The following is a 23,225-nucleotide window of genomic DNA, read 5'->3' on the forward strand; positions in this document are numbered from 1 at the left end:
GGTTTATAATTTCCTGCTTTCTCTCTCCCACCTTTCTTAAAAAGTGGTATAACATTAGCCACCCTCCAATCCTCAGGACCCGACCCCGAATCTATTGAACTCTGGAAAATAATCACCAACGCATCCACTATTTCCCGAGCCACCTCCTTCAGTATCCTGGGATGCAGACCATCAGGCCCCGGGGGCTTATCAACCTTCAGACCTAACAGTCTCTCCAACACCAAATCCTGGCAAATATAAATTCCCTTAAGTTCAGGTCCTTCAGCCACTGTTACCTCAGGGAGATTGCTTGTGTCTTCCCCAGTGAACACAGATCTGAAGTACCCATTTAATTCCTCTGCCATTTCTTTGTTCCTAGTAATATAAATTGGAATGGTCATATTGGAAAGGCAAAGATGGGAAAGGATTTCTGAAGTGCATTCAGGAGAATTTTCTCAATCAGGATACCTTCAGCTCATTGAGAAATGAAGCACTCGGTTTCTCGGACTGATATGGGTCAACTGGTCAAGTATCAGTAAGGGGTTCCAACATAAATAAGGAAGTGATGGAGAAAGGCAACCTCTGGATCACAACAGCAGGGACATTATCACTGTCTATCTCTTTCCTACAGAGGGTTCAAGCAACATAGATACTGGCTATAATTTTCCATATTCTCCTAAATCAAGAGGAGTGAATGTTTCACTCTTCTTCAAGCTCTGAATGAGCTTCACTAGAGTCCTGAAGAGGAACAGAAACATGATGCATTGTTGAACCTGGGCAGGTTCAAATGCTCAGGAGAATTTCCGTCTCTCATACTGGCATCAACACTTGTCACTTATTTACTTTCCACCATCATCATCAAATACGTTGGTAATGCCAGTGACAGTAATGCTGAACAAAAACTTGCATTCATTGGACACTGTAAAACTAAACCCATCCACATGAGGCATATATGGAGCAGGTGATATCAAGCTCAGATAAAATGTTTATACGTCTTAGAGATGGACAGGTTGAGGAAGGGAATTCCAGAGCTCAGTGTAAATGCAGCTGAAGACACCAATACCAGCTGGGGAGGAAGCACAGGAGCACAGAATTGGAGGAGGGCTTGGATTTTTTTAACGATGGACCCGTTACCAAGCTAAAGAGGCAATATTGCTCAGAATAACTACATGGGATTGATTAAACTGTACAGGTGTACATTAAGTAGGTTATTTTAAGTCAAAGCACATGGCAGGTTGGAAATAAGTCAAGGGAATTTAGTGATCTGAGAGAATCTATTTTGGTTTGTATTTCATTTACAGGATTGAGGCAATTGCAGTTCTGTCTGAATATAAAGTTGTTTATGTCTTTCCTCGTGTTGCCCACATTAATCTGACCTTGAACAAGGCATTTTGATTCCAGCTGTTTGGATTAATATGCAGGATGCCAAACCCAAACACAAAAGTGGAGCACTAACCTTCAAAAGGCAAATCCTACCACGAAATAATACGGGAGCTGAACTTATTGCAATTACAGAGTGCACTAGATTTGTTTGGAAGATAGCCGTGGAGAGACAAGAAAAGCTGGGATTGCTTCTCCACAGCAGCGGGGAGATATAATAGACGTATTCAAAACAATGAATGGCTCTCAGAAAATAAACAAGGTGAAACTATTGTGCAGGCAGGAGACTCAATACTTGGCAAAAGAACCAGGAGATAGATAAGGTTTATTTTTAACTGTGAGTTGTTATGATTGGGAATGTGCTGCTGGATAGGGCAGTAGAAGCAGATTCAACGTTAATTTTCAAAAGGGAAATACTTGAAAAGGAAGAAAAGAATGCAGAGCTATGGGGTAAGAATGGGGGCAAAGGGGAATTGGATTCTACAACTGTAAAGTTCTTTTGAAGAGCCAGCAAGTCATGATGGGCTTAATGGCCTTGGTTGAAATGTAAAATGCAATGATAAGATCATTGGCAACAGTTTTATTTTAAAAGAAAATCCTAGTCAACTTTTCCCTCCAATCAGAAAAGGCATTTTATCTGTAAAATTATTACTCTGCTAATGCTGATAAGTTGTCTCAAAAATCTAATCAGCAAGCAAACAGAAGTGTATCCAATCTGTGGGAACGTACATCTTGTTTTGAACAAGCACAGCTTTTATTCAAACCATGTAGCTTATAAAACACCTCGGCCAACTATATGTCATCTTATGCAAAGACAAATCTATCCCATGGGTTTACTTTCTTGCAGCCTTGGTGTGCGAGTGATAGCTGAATTCCATCCAGCTTTAAAGCTCTCATATTGACGACCGCACCACTTGGTATCAAGCCAGTGGTTCTATTTGTTCAAACACCAGGGACTGCACTTTTAATTGTATCACAAACTGTGTACTGTTTAAAAACATCTGTGGGAGCTTTTCCGGAAACGGGTCAACCTTCATGACATGCATTAAAAATGCTAATCTCCCAACTGAGGCTTTTGTTATATGGCTCTGTTCTGACACCCCAGAGAGAGAACAGACAACAGAATCACAAGCCCCATGAATATCAGCACTGTAAACATAACACGGTGTGGCTATTTGGAGCTTTCTATGGACATTGTAAATAATTCATATAAATTATAGCACAACATCAGACTGACCTGACTGACTCCCAACCTAACCCTTTTTGCTCAAACTTTGATTATTTTCTCTCTGGTGCCGGTGTGGTATTCAGGGAGTTTGAGTTCTGTATCAAGGTGCACAATGAAACCAGGTGCTGTGGTCAACGATCCAACGTTCTTCCCAACACACAGTTGACCAGGAATGTCTGCTGCTCTTATCGCCTACCACTGGAAGGATTTGCAGGTTAATCCTCAAACTGTTTGGCTACATTGTGAGCGTACCGTGTTTAGCCATCATGTTCCAAGGTGTAACTTGCACCCAAAGCTTTTCTCCCAGAGTCAGGGCTGCTACAATAGCTCAACTGATTTTGCTCCCCACACCTTGGTGTTTCACCTGAACTATTCCATGTGAAAACAAAGCCCACGTTTCCCACACCCACTTGCTCCAGAAATTTGGATTTATCACCACATTCTATTTGCGATCTCACATGAGGCAACATTTTCTTTATGTTTACCCTATGAAACCCATTTATCATTTTAAAGGTCTATATCAGGTCAGGTCACTCCTCAATTTCTCTTTGCGAGAGTGAAGATCATCACTAAATCAATGTTTAGCATGCTTCCTGTCACTGCTCAGGCTTTTCAGTTGGGATGTTGTTGAGGTTGTACAAGACGTTAGTGACGCCTCTTCTGGAGTGCTGTGTTCAGTGCTGGTCTCCCTGTTATAGGAAGGGTATCATTAAGCTGGAGAGTACTCAGAAGAGATTTACCAGGATGTTGCCAGGAATGGAGGGTTTCCGTCGTAAGTGGAGGCTGGATAAACTGGGACTTTTTTCACTGGAGTGAAGGAGGTTGAGAGGTGACCTTATAGAAGTTTATAAAATAATGAGGGGCATAGATAAGGTGAATAGCAGGTGTCTTTTCCCAAGGGTGGGGAATTTCAAGGCTAGGGAGCATATGTTTAAGGTGAGAGGAGAAAGATTTTAAAAAGATGTGAAGGGAAACTTTTTTTACACAGAGTGATTCATGTGTGGGATGAATATTCCGAGGATGTGATGATTACAGGTACAGTTACAATGTGTAAAAAACATTTGGATAAGTACAACAATAAGAAATGTTTGGAGGTTTATGGGCCAGGAGCAGGCAGGTGGGTCTAGTTTAGTTTGAGATTATGTTCAGCATGGACTGGTTGGCCCGAAGGGTCTGTTTCCATGCTGTATGACCCTCTCACTCTAGAACAGCGTGGGCTCAAATCCCACACCAGCTGAGGTTACTCTTTTTCTCACCCGAGATGTGGTGACCCTCAGGTTAAACCAACCCCAGATGCCTCCCTTTCATGAGAGAGGGGAGCTATAGTAACTTGACCTTACCTTTATATAACAATAGTCCAGTAATACTTAGAATTGGACACAAAAACAGAACTTGGTGGAGAAACTCAGCAGGTCTGGCAACATTTGAACCCAACTGAAGAAGGGTGACTGGATCCATGATGTTATCTCTGATTTCTCTCCACAGATGCTGCCAGATCTGCTGAGCTTTTCTAGCAATTTCTGTTTTTGTTCTGACTTACAACATCTGCAGTTCTTTGGGTTTTTTTTACTTGGAATTTAATGTACTGGGCCCTCAGTTTGAAACATATGAGTTGGACCAGAATGTCTCAAACACATACTTAGCTGGTTTTTCCCTCAAGCAACTCAACAAAAGGCCAAAACTTTAGGTACAATTTTATATCTCATTAATTAGTGCTACATTCCTGGGTCCTTTCTAACTGTTCCTACACAAGGTTATTATGTACGAGATCATTTTACCAGCTAGAATTGAATGGCAGAGCAGACTTAATGGGCTGAATGACCTAATTTCTGCTCCTATGTCTTATGGTCTTTTCTATCTTTTTTTTGTAATGTTACTGAATGGAGAGAGTTCCTGTGGGTGCTGGAGACCATGCATTGGTAACTTGAACAGCTATGCTGTTCTTTGAACAAAGGTACCTGATTCCAGTCTCAGCTGCTCCTTGGATGCTGCCTGAACTGCTGTGCTCTTCCAGCACCACTAATCCAGAAACTGGCTGTGCAGAATTTGCGCATTCTCCACGTGTCTCCGTGGGTTTCCTCTAGGTGGTCAAGTTTCCTCCCACAATCCAAAGATGTGCAGGTTAGGTGGACTGGTCATGCTAAATTGCCCATAGTGTTCAGGGATGTGTAGGTTAGGTGCAGTAGTCAGGGGTAAATACAGAGTAATGGGGAATGTGTTTGGATGGGATATTCTTCGGAGGGTCTGTGTGGACTTGTTGGACTGAAGTGCCTGTTTCCACACTGTAGAAATTCTATGATGATACTATGATTTGAAGGTATTCAGCCTGTTGGAGATCACGGTGAAAAGAGGGAGGCACAGATCATTCAGTGTGGCACTGCGCAACTACTGATACCCTGCCAACCTCCTCCTAATACTTAATAGTAGCGGAGTGCTCTTCCTTACTATGTTGAAGACATTCATTCCCTGGTGGTTTCATTTGCTGAGGCCATTGCTGAACAGAGTTAAACAGCCTACCACAAAGTGAAAGGCATCAGTTGTGGCTCAGATAGAGGCAAAGGTGCTTTTGTATCTCAAGGTCTTGTTTCAAGTCACGCGCCAGAGAGCCATGAATATGATGCTTCAGTGCAGCGCTGAGGAGGTGCTGCATTGTTGCCGATGTTACCTTTCGATGAGATGCTTAACAGAGACCCTATTGCAGTTTCTTGCATTGTAACAGTGACTACACTTCAAATGTATGTGGACACATAGGAAGTATTTGGCACTTGAGGAGGCCATGCAGTCTATTATACCCACATTATGTGAAAAGAAGTTAGCCACGCTTATTCCTGTTCTGAGTCTGCTGGCCTGTTGGTTACAAGGCAGGCTGGGTTTCCTACGGGTGCTCCGGTTTCCTCTGACAATCTGAAGATGTGCAGGTCAGGTGAACTGGCCATGCTAAATTGCCCAAAATATAGGTTATTAGTCAGGGGTAAATATAGAGTAGGGGAAGGGGACCGGGTGGGTAACTCTTCAGAGGGTCTGTGTGGACTTGTTGGGCCAAAGGGCTTGTTTCCACACTGTAGGGAATCTAAAAAAAAGTCTGACAGCATAGGACAGAAATTGTATATATTACAGCTGCATTTTAGGGCAGCATGGTGGCTCAGTGGTTAGCACTGCTGCCTCCCAACATGAGGGACCAAGGTTCAATTCCAGCCTTGGGCACCTGTCTGTGTGGAGTTTGCATGTTCTCCCTGTGTCTGTGTGGGTTTCCTCCTGGTGCTCTGGTTTCCTCCTGTCGTCTAAAGGTGTGCAGGTTAGGTGAATTTGCCATGCTAAGTTGCCCATAGTATTCAGGGATGTGTAGGTTAGGGGAATGGGCCTGGGTGGGTGACTCTTTGGCGGGTAGGTGTGGACTTGTTGGGCTGAATGGCCTGTTTCTACACTGTAAGGATTCTAGTAACTGGTTTGACAGACTGGGTTTGTTTTCACTGGAGTTTAGAAGAATGCAGGGTTTTTTTTGACTGAAGTATGTAAAACAGTTTTGACAAAGTGGATGAGTTTTCCTATTGTGGGTGAATCCAGAATGAGGGAGCTGTTTAAATATTAGGCACTGCCATTTTTGATGAGGAGAAATGTTTCCTCTCAGAGCCCTGTCTGACTTTGGAACTCTCTGCCACTGAAGGCTGTGCAGGTGGGAGACATGGAATATTTTTAAGACAGAAATAGTTATATTTTGGTTAAGGTAGGGGAGACGCAAACAGATCAACAATGATCTTAGTGAGTGATGGATCAGATTTTGAGGGGCTGAATGGCCCAATCTTGCTCCAATTCATGTGTCTGCATGTAACAGCACTTTAGTCCAATCACACAGCCCAGTACTTCTTACGTGACATGATGATTTCTGCCTCTACCACCCCTTCAGGCAATGAGTTTGACACCCCCTCCTCCACCTTCTGGACGAAAATGTATCACTCAGATTCCCCTTTAATTCTCCTGCAAATTAATTTACATCTGTGCATGTAGTTATTGAACACCTAAAGGGAAATAAGTTATTTCTATCTGATCTTTCTACATTCTCATCATTTTGTGTACCTCAATTAAGTCTCCCTTCAGCTTCTTATGTTCCAAAGAAAGTAGCCCCACCACCTGGTCAATCTAACTCCATTGTTAGAATTCTCCATTCTTTTTACTATCCTTCTTCACTCCTTGTCTACCATCTTAAGAACAGTCCCATCCCTCCATAATTGCAGTGACCAGAATTCACCACAGATCCTCAGACAGCAGCTTCCAAATGCATGACCACTTCCATCTAGAAGGGCAAGGACGTGGGAATCCCACTGGGTTCCCATCCAAGCCATTCACCATCCTGACTTGGAAATATATCGCCATTCCTTCAGTGTCACTGAATTGGAATTCTCAAAATCCCACCCCTCCCAATGGCATTATGGGTCAACCCACAGCTCATGACTGCAATGGCTCAAGGAGGCAGCTCACCACCATCTTCTCAAGGGCCATGCATGATGGGAAGTAAGTGCAGGCCCAGCCAGTGATGCCCACATCCCACGAACAAATATACTAAAAAGAACCGGAAGCAGTACTGTAGCTGTGGGCTAACTTAATTTGACTGTCAAGCTCTTTAGAATGTTCTAAGGTTGGGAGGGACACTATAGAAATGCAAACCTTTCATCCAGGCAGTCCACCGCACTCTGACCCGGGCTTTCTCTGGTTCAGCTCCTCAGTTTGTCAAAGGGTTCATCGAGCAGGAATCTGGTGAAGGAATCTGACCATTCAGCAGCAGAGCCAAGTGGAAAGTACTGAGCATCCTGACCGCAGCCTCTCACAGTACCTGCTGCTGTTTGTGTGGCCCAGAAACACAACAATCTTTGACTGGACCTGCCAGTGTCCTCCTTATCCTTGACGTTGTTTCAAGGACTGGCTGTGTGGAACTGCCAGAAATTCTCAAGCCTGAGAATTCTAAGATGAAGGTATTGAGGGAGAACAGAGTCAAGGTTCCGATCAGCCATGATCTATCTGAATGCAGGAACAGCTCAGAGAGACTGAATGGCCTCCTCCCACTCCTATTAAAACTTACTTCTTTCTCTGACTTTTACAAAACCTTCCTTAAAAGCATTGCCAAATAAGGTTCTACGAGGTCAGTATGTTCTAATAGCTTTTAATTAGCAAGCTAATGAGTGATGCTCAAGCCTACAGACTTTAAAATCCACACATGACAGTTCATGCCAATTGTGGCATTAACTAAACATAACTTGATTACAAGGCTTGAAAGACTGAAGTAAGGGTTATGTTCTGAAAAACAACCTAGTGATGCCAAGTAACTGTGTCCATTGTCACAGTTAATATCTCAACTTTACTCCTGACCTTTTTCCCTTTCCAGTATGGAATTGGGAAAGTAGATGACTCAGTGACAGTTTTGTGTTGATGATGATCTTGATTTGAATCCAGCCCAAGGTAATGTGAAAATAAAAACCTCTTTCAGTAAAGACTTAGATCTTTGCCAAGTGAAAGCAAATATAATTTCGTAGCATACCACATGGTATTTGGAATCTCACTGCATTCATAAGGTAGTTAATGTAAGACCATAAGACATAGGAGTGGAAGTAAGGCCATTTGGCCCATCGAGTCCCCTCCGTCATTCAATCATGGCTGATGGACATTTCAACGCCACTCACTGGCACTCTACCTGTTTCCCTTAAAATGTCGAGGTCAAAATACTCCCAAATTTTAAGTAAGGTGACATCTGAGATTAACTGACAATGTTCAGGCAGAGCTGAGAGAGCTCCGTTCAGTTTTGGGAGTGGGTAAACATTGGTTGACACCATTTGGTTTGTACACAAAGCTAATGCACTAGATTTTGGTCTAACCGTATAGCTTTCCTCTGGTAATATGGGATCAATGAATCCCTACAGTGGCTAATCAAGTCTAACTTCTCCAATGGGTCTCCCAATAAGACCCATCCACCCTATAACCCTGCATTTCCCATGGCCAATCCATCTGACCTGCACATTTTTGGACTGTGGGAGGAAGCCACTGCACCTGGTTGAGACCCACACAGACATGGAGAGGATGTACAAACTGCACACGGACAGTCGCCCAAGAGTGGGATCAAACCTGGGTACACGATGCTGAGAGGCAGCGATGCTAACCACTGAGCCACCCCAATGCCACCATCAAGTGACCCTGGACACTGAATCTGACACATAAAGTCTGATTTCTCTCCACAGGTGCTGCCAGACCTGTTTAGATTTTCTGGTCATTTCTGTTTTATGTTATTGTTCTATAAATCTTTGCTGCATTTGTTTCATTTGCATTAAACAGAACAATGCAATATGGTGGCAGCGGTCGGGTGGGTGCCAGAGATGTTTGAAGATTTGACTGATTAATATGCAAGCATCAACCCTTTTCACAGCAACAAAGGGCATGGTACAGAAACGATTTTCAAGTACACACAGTGTTTGTGATTCTGCACCACAGCAGGGGTCTTACACACAGTATACCCACTCTGGAACATCGAATGACCTTTCCCATTTCATGTATTCAATCTCAGCAGTATCTTGGATCACCTCCCTGTTCTACCAGAAGTAAAATATCTCAAAATCATTCCCTGAAAATTATCCCACATTGAGCCAAGGTGGCCCTGTTGGCTACACCAGCCAACTCTATCCTCAGATTCAGCCTGGATTCAGAATCACAGCTCACTGTCAAGTCAGGACATCTTTAACTGGCCAAATACTTAATGTGAACCCCCCAAGATCCACACCCTCAGCAAGAGGTGGATCTCCACCAAATTTACTCTCAGGTTAAGGAGATTCATATAGTGACACAACACGGAAATAGACCCTTCGGTCCAACTCATCCATGCTGACCAGATATTCTAACCTAATCTAGTCCCACTTGCCAGCACTTGGCCCATATCCCTCTAAATCCTTCCAATTCATATACCATTCCAGATGCCTTTTAAATATTGTATTTGTACCCACCTTCACCATTTCCTCTACCAGTTTATTCCATACATGCACCACCCCCCACATGAAAAAGTTGCCTCTTGGTTCCTCTCACCTTAAACCTATACCCTCTCGTTTTGGACTCCACTACCTTTGGAAGACGACCTTGGCTTTTCACCCTATTCATGCCCCTCATGATTTTATAAATCTCTATAATGTCACCCAGGGAAAACAGTCCTAGCCCATTCAGCCTCTCCCCATAGCTCAAACCCTCCAACTTTGCCAACATCCTTGTAAATCTTTTCTGAACCCTTTCAAGTTTCACAAGATCTTTCCTTTAGCAGGGAGACCAGAATTGAATGCAATGTTCTAAAAATGGCCTCACCAACATCCAGTTGCAACCTGATGTTCCAACTCCTGTAGTCAATGCACTGACCAATGAAGGCAAGTGTAAAAAACGCCTTCTTCACCACCCTTTCTACCTGTGACTCCACTGTCAAGGATCTATGCACCTGTGCCCCTAGTCTCTTTGTTCAGCAAACAGGGCCTTACCATTAACTATATAAGTCTTGCCCTGATTTGCCTTACCACAATGCAACACCTCACATTTATCTAATTAAATTCCATCTACCACTCTTTGGCTCATTGGCCCATCTGGTAAAGGTCCTGTTGTTCTCTGAGATAATCTTCTTCACTGTCCATTACATCATCAATTTAGATGTCATCTGCAAACTTACTTACCATATACTACAATCACATCCAAATCATTCATACAAATGATGAAAAACAGTGGACCTAGCATTGATCCTTGCGACATACTGCTGGTCACAGGCCCCCAGCCTATGCCACTCAAGCACTCTTATCAGACTTGTATTGTGCCATGCTCTTGTTATACAAGAAGCAATTAAAGATAATTTCTATTATACCACCTTTGGAATTTACTGGGTTGTCATCAAATATCATGAATTATCTTGACAATCGGTGCAAGCAAGCAAAAGCTAAACAGCCAACAAGCAGAGTAAGGTCCCGCTATCCATGAACACTCCCTTCACCAACTCAATTATCTGCTTGACCCACTATGACACTGGTGATCGTTTATGTGTGCTTTTCTCGGAGAAAATGTGTGTATGTAACACACAATGCATATGTACAGTCGGCCATGGCTGTTTGCAAAAATCACTGACTGCAACATTTTTCAGGACACATTACCCACAAATGGCAGGAGATCACTGTAAATCACTCGCCCCTAATCCTTCTGCGTATGACCCAGCGGAGCCTTTTCTGCCTGCAATGCTGTGTACACACAATGGAGCTACAAATAACTCTAAACACCAGCTGATGGAAGTCACAGAAACATGGCCCACATGGCTCAGTTCTGTGGGGTCTATGCTCCACACCAGCATACTCCCATTGAATTTTATCTCACCCTGTCAGAATAATCTTCAATCAACATAAACAGGAAAGTCAGGAAATGCTTAGCAAGTCAGGCAGTGCAGTATGGAGAGAAACAGAGTAAATGTCTCAGGTCAAGGTGACCTTGAACTAAGATGCTAACTCTATTTTTCTCCACAGAAGCTGCTTGACCCGTTGTTGTGTTTATTGTTGAGTTCATTTCCAGAAACCACATTATCTGTGACTTTCTATCAAGTCTGCGTGCTGGGGCTCTTACAGGATCAGTGGTACTTACTTGCACAGTTATCACCTTGGTTTGAACTTCAGGTGGAGCTTCCATCTCATCTACATTCTCGAAGAAGGTGCTGTAATTCTCCAGCAGTGCGGTCATGAGTTTATTGGAAATATTTTGTTCCTTTATTCCTTCAATACCAGGGGAAACACTGCCAGGTCGAAAAATGAAATGTTACAATACACAACAGAACTCTGATTATCTGCATTAAGGCTTCTGCAGACTAGCATGTGAACTAAACTGATAGGACGCATACTTTGTGTATAAACATCATCAACACATTACATACCCTGTTTATCAGCTGAATTGATACTGACTATTGCAATATAATATTTGAAGCAATTCACAGTTAATTTGTTTATCGGAATAATAATATTCGAAAAGGTTATAGATCCAGCATCTCTGTGCAGTCTCAAAATGCTGGGTCACTGTAGGCAGCTATGAAATAAATGCCTATCTCAGAGTAGTTTCATCACACAACAGTAACATCTTGGATTAAGTCATGTGATTTGATCACACGACCCTTCCATTGCCATGACTACTGTTGTCAGCAGGCAAAGACGATCTACTGACAAAAACAGAAGTGAACTGTTCCCACAAGCACATCTATGAAGAACAACTCAGCCTTTTCTGCTTCTACCATTGCGTATAAATATTGTAACCTCTACATCCTGTTCTAAACAACACATTAATTGTAAAGAAATATGACAATTTGCATTTCTATCTTGCTGGTAATGTAGTAAAATGTCCCAAAGTGCGCTCACAGGACCCTAATCGGATAACAACTGTCACCAGTCCAGAAGAGATATACAAAAGGTATTTGATGTTTTAGGTTTAAAAAGTCTGCCTTGAAGGAAGAGAGGTGGAGAGGTTTACACAAAGAATTTCACAGTTTTGTGGCCACACTACAGAAGGCACAATGGTGGCCAATGATCGATGCAGGGAGAAACACTGGGTATGAGTGGGCAGATGATACAGAGATGATATGGAGCATGGTTTTTGAGTAATTTGACATCAACTTCAAATCACGTGAATATTCATGGCAAGTCTGCATCACCGTTTTGGTTCACAACTAAACTAGCAGGTACTGCCAGGTAATAACAGGACTCATTCATTGTTCTCAATTGTAACAGTATTGTCAAATTGGTTTGTGAATCAATTCTTACTGTAACAGCTCTCATCTCTCTGATGTCTATTCCGAAACAACAGCATTCTAGTGTAGATACTTCAGGGCATATAATCCAGGCTAACACACTTAAGGCAGTACTGACTGAGAGAGCTGCAATGTTGGAGGTGCCATTTGTGGGATGTAATGTTAAACCAAGAGACTGCACCTGCCCTCTCTGGTAGATGCAAAAGATTCCGAGGGTTGAAGAAGAATAGGGCCATTCCAGCTGGTTTCCTGTCACTATTTATCTCTTGATCAACATCACAAAAACAGATGATTAGACTCTTGTTTTGGAAGCTTAGGGTAAAGGCAGGAAGGTGGAGTTGAGGTTTATCCAGTCAACCATGGTCTCATTGAATGGCAGAGCTGACTCTAAAGGCTGAATAGCCTACGGTTAAATTTCCTGCTAAATTTTCCTACCTTACACCAGTGAAGCTGCTTTGGGATGTTCTGATGCTGAGAAAGGTGCTTTGCTCAAATAAAAAGTTGCACTTCACTGTTTCTAGATCCTGAGCTTCTCATTGGCGAACAAACTGCTTTTTGAGCATCCACAACTTTAAGAGGGAACATCCATATTTGGATGGCTTATTGAGAAGGACATCCTGATGAACATCTACAAGGATGTGATTTGTTTGGTTTGCTGCTCATTGACAGTCTCCTGGTCTGCTGGAGGATAAATCGAATAAGACAAATCAGGTCAGCCTGGCAAATGTGTAAGTGGATCTGCACCTCTACCTCTGGTGCACCAAAACCTAGGTCATGTTCAAATGCTTGAGGGGTAAAGTCAGCCATTCAAATTGAAACATGCTGCAAAATCTTCCTCAGAGCTAATTACTTTTCTCCCGTGAAGTACAATGAACAGTGGCAAAACCCTGAACTTTCACAGACAAATATCCATGGAACATACTAATTATGGAATTTTTAATTAAATAGATAAAGTTCACAGACTCTATTTTAGGACTAAGTGCAATAGATTCTTCTTTCAATTACTGAAATGATGAATTAAATAGTCAGAATTTCAACTAGGTTCATTTTTTTTAAGAACAAGAACAGAGACCACTATAGCATAGGAACAGGCCCTTTGGTCTTCCAGGTCTACACCAACACATTATGCCCTTTAATACTGAAACTGCTTCATTTGCAGGATCTGTGTCCCTCCAGTCCCTTCTTATTCATGTGTTCATCCAAATGCTTCTTGAATGTGGGATAAAAGGTATAAGGACTGTCTTATGTGTAGAGGTAGAATGGGTTAGTCCTGTATTCTTTGGAATACAGAACGATGAGAGGTCACTTTATAGAAACATACAAGACTTTTAAGGGAAATGACAGAGTAGCTGCAGAAAGGTTGTTGAGGAAGAGTCTAGAACCAAAGGACCTCATCTCAGAAGAAGATAATGTGGATAACATGAAGAATTTCTTCTCTCAGAGGATGGGAATCTGTGGAATTTTGTACCTCAGACGTTTGGTCATTCAGCATATTCAATGCTGAGATTTGACTGAGACAGATTTTTAATTCATAAAGGTAAAGGCATGAAAGTGAAGTTGAGGTTTATCAGGTCAACTATGACCTCATTGAGCAGCACAGTAGACTCGATGGGCTGAGTAGCCTACTTTGGCTCCCATGTCTTATGGTCGTATATGTAATATATTTTGAGATTTGAATTTAAAAATTAAAGCAGATTGATGTGGATCAATTAGGTGAAGGCATTTTCTTAAAAATAATCAGAAAATCATTTGAAAAGAGTAACAAAATGTATCAACTCCAACAAAGACTGCAGGCAAGGAGCTGTAACATTAATGGATGGAATGTTTAAACTGCTGAGTTTACTACAGTCTCGAAATCCATCAGATTAGCTTTGTCTTCAGAAGTGAAACATCAAGGTCTAAGTTCAGAAGAATTAGTAAATACAGTTCAGCAGGAAGAACAGTTTCTCCCAACAAATGTATCAACTCCAACAAAGACTACAGGCAAGGAGCTGTAACATTAATGGATGGAATGTTTAAACTGCTGAGTTTACTACAGCCTCGAAATCCATCAGATTAGCTTTGTCTTCAGAAGTGAAACATCAAGGTCTAAGTTCAGAAGAATTAGTAAATACAGTTCAGCAGGAAGAACAGTTTCTCCCAACAAATGTATACAATGTTTAGGTCAGAGGAACTGGTCATGCTAACAGAAGTGTTAATAGTTTGTGAAGCTTTCAGTCAGGGAGAGTTTGGATGGAAATCTTCAAATTGTTAGAACTGAAAAAGTTTATGCCAACAGAACTGAGAGAGGTTGACACCATTATACTCCAGAAAAGTAAAAAAATGTCTCCACAGTTCAAGGAAAAGAAACTGTGTGGAAGTCAAAATGTAAAGATTTAACACCGGAGTGAAATTTCCCTGAAATTGAGCATCTGTAAGGGGATGGCATTGGGGAACAGGCTTAAGCTTCACTTTACTGTTGAGATTTGGAGATGCCGGTGTTGGGCTGGGGTGTACAAAGTTACAAATCACATAACTCCAGGTTATAGTCCAACAGGTTTAATTGGAAGCACTAGCTTTCGGAGCGCTGCTCCTTCATCGGGTGGCTGTCCTGAAAGCTAGTGCTTCCAATTAAACCTGGTGTTGTATGATTTGTAACTTTACTGTTAAGGTCTTTCTCATTGTCTTTTTATTTTCTTTTGCACGTTCTGTCATTAGAGAATGTCTGCAGCCTCATGTTTTATTGACTCTACCACAGGAACCAACTTCAAACATTAAACAGTATGATTTATCAAACCAGGGTTTCACTCTGGGATCTGACTTGCCCAGAATAACCAGCTGCTGGGATCGCCATTGAAATGAACACTCCAACTGAGATGAAATTAAAGGTTGTTTGGGTTTTTATAAAGGTGAGAAAATAAAATAACTTGCAAGTTTTGTATGGTGCTGTTTCTGAAATTAAGCATCTCTGAGGTAAGTGACACGGCTCTGAGCTGGAAGGTAAATTAAAGGCTCATGTTTACTTTCTGTGCTTGTCATGAATGGTGCCTCAGTGGTTAGCACAACTGCCTCGCAGCACTAGGGACCCAGTTCCGATTCCAGCATTGGGTGATTGTCTGTGTGGAGTTTGCTCATTCTCCCTGTGTTTGTGTGGGTTTGCTCTGGTTTTCTCACACAATCCAAAGATGTGCAGGCTGGGTGAATTGGCCATGCTAAATTGCCCATAGTGTTCAGGGATGTGTAGGTTAGGTGCATTAGTCAGGGGAAATGCAGAGTGATAGGGGTATGAGTCTGGGAGGGTCAGTGTGGACTTGTTGGGCTGAATGGCCTGTTTCCACGTTGTAGGGATTCTAATTCTAAAAATACTCTCAGCCATGGTTGCCTTTCAAGATCTTCATGTGACTGGTACGATTATCCTCTGTGAATCTTTATTGGTTGTGTTTGATAGTAGATGAGTATCAGGATGGTAACCTTTACTCTCCAGATACCATACTGTTAAATACTTCACCTTTAGATACTGCTTTATGCAATTTCTTAAAGGCACTGAAATGTCTATATGTCTGTTACTTGATTTAGATTCTATGACTCTGATTAAAATATTTGTTATTGAAAAGTGCATCAAAAAGAAAAAGGTTGCATTTATATTGCATCTTTCACAAACTCAGGACGTCTTAAAGCACTTTACAGTCCAGGAATTTTATTTGAAGTTGGTCATTGTGGTAGCACAGGAAAGCACAGCAAGATCCAAAACAACAAAAAAAAATTCCATACATGACTAAAATATCCCACACTTATCCTTGTTTCTAGAATTTTGGTTTGCTCAGTGGTTAGCACTGCTGCTTCACAGCACCAGGTATTTAGGCTCGATTCCAGCCTCGGGCAATTGTCGATGTGGAGTTTGCACGTTCTCCCCGTTTCTGTGTGGGTTTCCTCCAGGTGCTCCAGTTTCCTCCCACAATCCAAAGGTGTGCAAGTATGGCGGATTGGCCATGCTAAATTACTCATAGTGTCCAGGGATTATCTATGGGAAATGTAGGGTTACAGGGATAGGTAGAGGAGTAGGTCTGGGTGGAATGCTCTTTGGTGAGTCAGCGTGGACTTGACAGGCTGAGCTGCCTGCATCCACACTGTAGGGATTCTATCAATTAATGAGAATCATGAACTGTCAGGGCAGCATGGTGGCTCAGTGGTTAGCACCGCTGCCTCATAGCACAGGACACAGGTTAAATTCCAGCCTCGAGTGACTTGTCTGTGTGGAGCTTGAATGATCTCCACCCCCCACCCCGTGTCTGCGTGGGTGGCCTCCGTTTCTTTTCTCCCCAGTGCTAAGATGTGCAGGCCAGGTGGATTGGCCAAGCTAAATTGCCCATAGTGTCCAGGGATATGCAGGGTTTACAGGGATAGGGTAGGCAGCTGGGTTAGATGACCTTTAGAGGTTTGGTGTGGACTTCATGGACAGAAAGGCCTGCTTCCACACTGTGGTTTCTATAATCTGCTTTAATGCACTCAATTGATGGATAAAGATTGGCCACGGAGAATAGCACTACTCTTTGCATCGTTCCACAGGGCTTTTTACCTGCTGACAGGGAAATGAGGCCCTGGCTGAACACTTTATCCTGAGAATGGCTCCATGCAGTGAAGGTAAAAGTAACGTCACCATCGTCTCACTCTCACATTACAGGGATGGCTAGTGATGAGCTTAACCTGAGGGTCACCACGCTGCATGCAAGGGGTGAGGTTGAGAAGGTTAGGCCCCCATGATGACCTCAGTCTGTATAGAAACTGAACCCATACTGTTGGCTCACCCTGCATTACAGGTCTAACTAACTGAGTGAACCAATTCCCTGCAAGGGAGCATAAAGCCAGAAAGAATGGAATTTGAATACACAACTTTCTGACTCAAGAGTGTAAGAGTGAGCCAAAGGCCAATGAGAATTGCGTGAAAGTTTACACATTCTCCCTGGGAAGTTTCCAATTCGGAAGGCATCATTAATCTCAGACTTATTCATGAGTTTCAGCAGCAACAGATTTCGGTATAATATGTAAGTGTAAGTGTTTGAAGGTCGTTACAAAGTGCCTGACATTGAAGATGAAGTAGTAGCATCCGATCAATCCCTCTTTTCAAACATTTAAAGGTCAGCTGTTGACTTAGAGTCACAGGGATGTACAGCATGGCAACAGACTCTTGGTCCAACTCGTCCATGCCGACCAGATATCCTAAACTAATCTAGTCCCATGTGCTAGAATTTGGCCCATATCCCTCTAAACCCTTCCTATTCATGAACCCATCCAGACGCTTTTAAATGTTGTAATCGTACCAGCCTCCACCACTTCCTCTGGCAGCTCATTCCATACATGCACCACCCTCTGCGTGAGAAAGTTACCTCCTGGTCTCGTTTAAATTTTTCCTCTTTGACCTTAAACCTGTGCCCTCTAGTTTTGGACTCCCTCACCCCAGGCAAAAAACTTGATATTTACCCTATCCATGGCCGTCATGATTTTATAAACCTCAATAAAGTCATCCCTCAGCCTCCGACGCTCCAGGGAAAATAGCCCCAGTCTGTTCAGCATCTCCCAATAGTTGAAACCCTCTAATCCTGGCAGCATCATTGTAAATCTTTCCTGAATCCTTTCAAGTTCAACAATGTTTCCTACTCCAGGGAGATCAGAATTGAATGCAGTATTCCAAAAGTGGCCTCATCAATGTCCTGTACAGCCACATGACCTCCCAACTCCAATGGTCCATACAGTGACCAATGAAGACAAGTTTGACACATATGAGACTTAAAGAAATTACAATATTGAGAGTACAGCACAGATCCAGGCCATTCGGCCCGATTGATCTATGCTAATGTAACCTCCACATGAGCCTCCTCCCAGTGATCTCTAATGTATCAGTATAGCTGTCTATTCCTTTCTTCCAAATGCGTTTACAGAGGAACCTCGATCATCTGGCATTCGATTATTTGAATTTTAGATTATCCGGCAAGATCACAAGGTCCCGTTGCTTATCCAACATTTGATTATCCAAACAAAATACTGTTGTTCAGTTAATCGAGGTTCCTCTGTATCTCGTTTTCCCTGACAGATATGTCTGCGGTATGTGGTAGGAAGTTCCACAGTCTCATCACTTGTTCAATGAAGAGGTTTCTTCTGAATTCTTCCTTGAATTGATTAGTGACTCTCTTTGTTACATAAGGTAATAGTTGTGAAAGGGTTAATATTGGAGACTGCCTTCGACTCCTCCCAGTCACATGATGCCATATCATCCTCCAGGGAGAATGGAGGAGTCGAGTTCTAGGTCCCAATCCAGATGTGTCAGCTCTGGTTGCTGATGTTTACTTTATCATCCAGAGATGTTTTTACGCAACACTGAACAGCAGCAGAACACCCATGTTACTTATATTCACTATTAAACCTGTTGCTGAATCAGTGACCAAGTAACATGCAAAACCAATCGGGGCTTGTAATGACAACCAAAGTGAGGGAAATCTAGGTAGAGGGGGAGGGGACTAAATCAAAACATATTTGGAGGGGGATTCGCAGATGGTCTTGGTATTTATGTCTGACTAGCCAATGTAACTTATATGCATTGTTATTATGCAAGAAACTGTATCCTGTTATTAAGCAAAGTGCTTCTTCCTGTTAAGACTCAGTCTTTAAAACAGGGGCTGTTGTGGCACAATGGTGTTGTCCATACCTCTGAGTCAGAAATGCAGCTTCAAGTCCCACCTACACAAGAGGTATGTAATAAAAGCTCTGAATGTGGTGAATAGAAAATATTTTGAAAGGTGGATTAGTGGCACAACCTGACCCCAAATATTACCTGGTGGCAACTGGTCCGACATGTGCACACTAACCTTAAATTTATAAACCAAAGCTTTGGATTTTCCAGTAATGAAAATGTCTTCTGTATCAAACCAAAATGATAAAGATCTCTGTTCGGTCACTCTCAGCCTTTTCTAATCTTGAGAAGTCCAGTCTGTTCAGGCTTTCAGGAGAAAAGCATCTTCTCAGATCTGGTATTATGCTAGCAAGTGTTTTCCTGTACCTTTCCAATGCCTGTTTATGTAACATGGAGACCGGAAATATGCACAGGGCTTTCAGTGTAGTCTAGGTTTGGTACATTGAAATGTCTAAAAATGTAGTTTTAACACAGCTTAACTATTGCTTGGTTTCACTTTCAGGGGTGGAGGTCAGTTGGCCTCCCAAGTTGCTACTCAGATCAACAGGAGGGAAGAGAGGTCAAAAACTGAGTCCTTCCTTTTGGAGGCATCTATTCGTGGTTTGGCTTCTCATGTCACTGGCTATAGGCAAGCAGATAAACATTGTAATTAGTTAGCATATTTCCCAGCCACGTGCGTCCCAAAGCACCAATTATATCCAGGGATGCTTGAGTTCCCAACATGTTCTCCTTCACTGGCTAATTTATCTGAGTCCCTTTCTCACTCTAAGACCAGTGGGTGAATTAAATCCACAAGATTCATCCTCATCACTGCAGGAGGTGAAGCCCATGAATAGAGTCATAGAGATGTACAGCACGGAACCAGAACCTTCGATCCAACTTGTCCACACTGACCCGATGTCCTAACCTAGTCTAGTCCAATTTGCCAGCACTTGGCCTATATTCCTCTAAACCCTTTCTATGCATATACCTATACAGATGCCTTTTAAATGCTGTAATTGTACCAGCCTCCACTACTTCCTCTGGCAGCTCATTCCATACACGCACCACTTTCTTGAAAAGGTTGCCCCTTAGGTCCCTTTTAAACCTTTCCCCTCTCACCCTAATGACTGATCCCAACTGGCCTTGTACATCGTAACATGGAATTTCAGTTTGGAGCAGTACGGGTACTTCAAGGTATTCCTGCAGGTTTCTTCTGTCCTTTTTTCTCCTTTCTCATTCAAGGAATTCTCAAAAGTAAACATTGATTTTAAACACATCAACCCATTTACTATCCTCACCTCCTGAATTCCAGAGACTTATCAATTCATGGTTTCAACAACCCAACAACAAGCTTTTGATCTCCTTCCTAACAAGACACTTATCTAGTTGATCCCCATTGTAAACAATCCCGGAGGAGACTCTTCTAATCAACTAAGTTGTCAACTTTGCACTCTGTTCCTTGGTTCTCTTGATAGCAGTTACACCTGAAAACCTGTTTACATCTACCTTAACAGTGCCTCTTGTCATGTTGAATCGCTAAACTTTGATCCTTCTTAAGTTCACTTTTTCTGAGTCTCTCATCTGAGGCACCCAAGCACTTGAATTTTCCGTTCAAATCTCTCCCAATTCAGTAATGTCCTGGTAAAGAAGAGAGTGCCTAAAGCTGTGTATCTATGTGCCACTTCACCTTGGAGTCCAACTCCTGCAGTTGCTTTCCATCCAATGTTTGCTGCAATTGTTAGTTTATATGGACCGAATATTCTCAATGAATGGTTGATTGCCAAAATTTGCCACTTTCGTGAATGATGCTCCCCCCATTCAGCAGGGGCAATTTTTAATGGTTCAATTTCAAAAGCAGTATTCATCTTAAAATACATTTGCCTTGCCTGGTGTTTCTGCTCAGCCAACTTCAAGCTCTCCCACTTTGGTTATTTGGCCTCCTGAACAGATTGACATCATCAAAGAAGTCCACAATATTCCAAAAGCATAAACCACTTCCAGTTACAAAGATAGATTGAAGAGGTTGGGGTCGTTCTCCTTAGAGAGAAGAAGGTGAAGTGGGGATCTGATAAGAGTTCTTTATCAGGCTGGATAGGGGTAAGTTGTTCCTGGTCCTAAAAGGAACAAGAAGAAGAGGCCATAGACACAAAGTGATGTGCAAACAAAGCAAGGGTGATGTCAGAAAAAAAACTTTTGCAACCAGCAAGTAGTTAGGGCCTGGCATGCACTGCCTAGAAATATGGTGGATGCAGGTTCAATTGAGGCATTTACAGAGCATTGGACGAGTATTTGGATAGAAATGATGTGCAAGGATATCAGGAGAAAGCAGGAGATTGGCACTAGCTAACGATGCCCATTTAAAGGCCAGCACAGTTAAGATGGGCCAAATGACCTTCCTTGTGCCATAACAGTTCTGTGATGTTTCTGAACAGTATATCGCAGGTTGAATCTGAGGTACATGGAGAACTTATCAATGGATTACAAAGAGTTATGACATATGGGAAACACAGCACAGAAAGAGGCACTTTGGCCCAACCCATTTATGTTGGCATTTATGTTCCCTTTGAGACTCCCCCTATTTTTCTACCTAAATCTACCACTGTAACCGTCTGCTCCCTTCTCCTGCAAACACCTGTTTGGATTCCCCTTAAATACCTTGATATTATTTGCTTCAACTACTCTTTGTGTTCACAAGTTCCATGTTCCTTTGGGTGAAGAAGTTCTTCTGAAATCCCTATTGGATTTCTTTGTGACTGTCTGACATTGATGTCCCTCAGTTATGCTCTTGCATCCAAAATAAAATATGCTCTCTTTAACCACTGGATCAAAATCTTTCATAATTTTAAAGACTGCTGTTAGGTCATCCTTTAGTTTTCTTTTTGCAAGGGACAAGATATCCAGCCTATCAATCATTTCCTGATCTCTCTAGAATTTATGGTGCTATATGGTAACCATATAATTTATGTCTTCATTCTTGTAAAACTATTCTGCATGTTTTTACAGTGCCTCTATATTTGTTCTTTAATATAACTATCAGAATTGCGTAGAGGCTTGTGGTGGTAATACCACTGGACTAGTAATCGAAAGTGCCGGGCTAATGTTGAAAGAACATTGGTTCAAATCCTACAAGGGCACTTGGAGAAATTTGAATTCAATAAAAACCTGAAATCTTCAAGGGAAGGAAATCTGCCATCTTTAACTGAGCTGCCCAGACCCAAAGCAGATGGAATGCTTTTTAATGGAATGAAGTGGCCTAGCAAGTCACTTAGAGTTAGGGATGGACAATAAATACCAGCTCAAGTAGCAATGCCCACATCCACTGAATAATCAAAAATTGCTCCTGTGTTGCCCAATGAATTTTTGATGCAGGTTTAATTTCGTTGTCTCTCAATTTCTATCCCTTCGGAAATAGAACCAAGTATTGATGACACCAGTGTCATCCATAAGCAATTTCAGTTGCTTAATTTTGTAAGTGTTCACTCTTATTGCTGCACATCTGCCAGTACAACAAGTGTAACCCAATGGTTTTAACAATTGTACATCCTTCTGATCTTAATACTCAGGTCTCTTACGTACATGCAAAACTTAGTGGGTAGAGTTTTGTACTCTCAGAGATGTCCCAGTAAATGGTATTGAAAGGGACAGTCATGATCAGGCTCATACATTTCTATAAATGTTCTGGATCTTGGCATGGAACAGCCAACACAGGAAAAGGCCAATTGGTTCATTGCACCAGTGTCAGCTCCTCACATTCTCCTGATTCTCTCCTGTTTCTGTGTGTAAATTATCCTTACTCAAATATGCACTAACATAGATTCTGGATTAGTGGTGCTGGAAGAGCACAGCAGTTCAGGCAGCAACAAAGGAGCTTCAAAATCGACGTTTCGGGCAAAAGCCATTCATCAGGAATAAAGGCAGTGAGCCTGAAGCGTGGAGAGATAAGCTAGAGGAGGGTGGGGATGGGGAGAAAGTAGCATAGAGTACAATGGGTGAGTGGGGGAGGGGATGAAGGTGATAGGTCAGGGAGGAGAGGGTGGAGTGGATAGGTGGAAAAGGAGATAGGCAGGTAGGACAAGACCGGGCAAGTCATGGGGACAGTGCTGAGCTGGAAGTTTAAAACTAGAGTGAGGTGGGGGAAGGGGAAATGAGGAAGTCCACATTGATGCCCTGGGGTTGAAGTGTTCCGAGACGGAAGATGAGGCGTTCTTCCT

General features: G+C 42.3%; 1 protein-coding gene across 3 annotated transcripts in view; it reads right to left on the minus strand.

Moving 5' to 3' along the window:
* Positions 1-23,225, minus strand: part of LOC122539484 (protein FAM13A-like) — a 220,360-nt gene that overhangs the window by 131,327 nt on the left and 65,808 nt on the right. For all 3 annotated transcript variants that reach the window (XM_043674376.1, XM_043674377.1, XM_043674375.1), the window contains one exon: positions 11,219-11,366. In XM_043674376.1, coding sequence (XP_043530311.1) covers positions 11,219-11,366 — 148 coding nt within the window. The remainder of the gene's footprint in view (positions 1-11,218; positions 11,367-23,225) is intronic.

This window comes from Chiloscyllium plagiosum, chromosome 32, assembly GCF_004010195.1.
Source record: "Chiloscyllium plagiosum isolate BGI_BamShark_2017 chromosome 32, ASM401019v2, whole genome shotgun sequence".
In the NCBI taxonomy this organism is placed as follows: Eukaryota; Metazoa; Chordata; class Chondrichthyes; order Orectolobiformes; family Hemiscylliidae; genus Chiloscyllium; species Chiloscyllium plagiosum.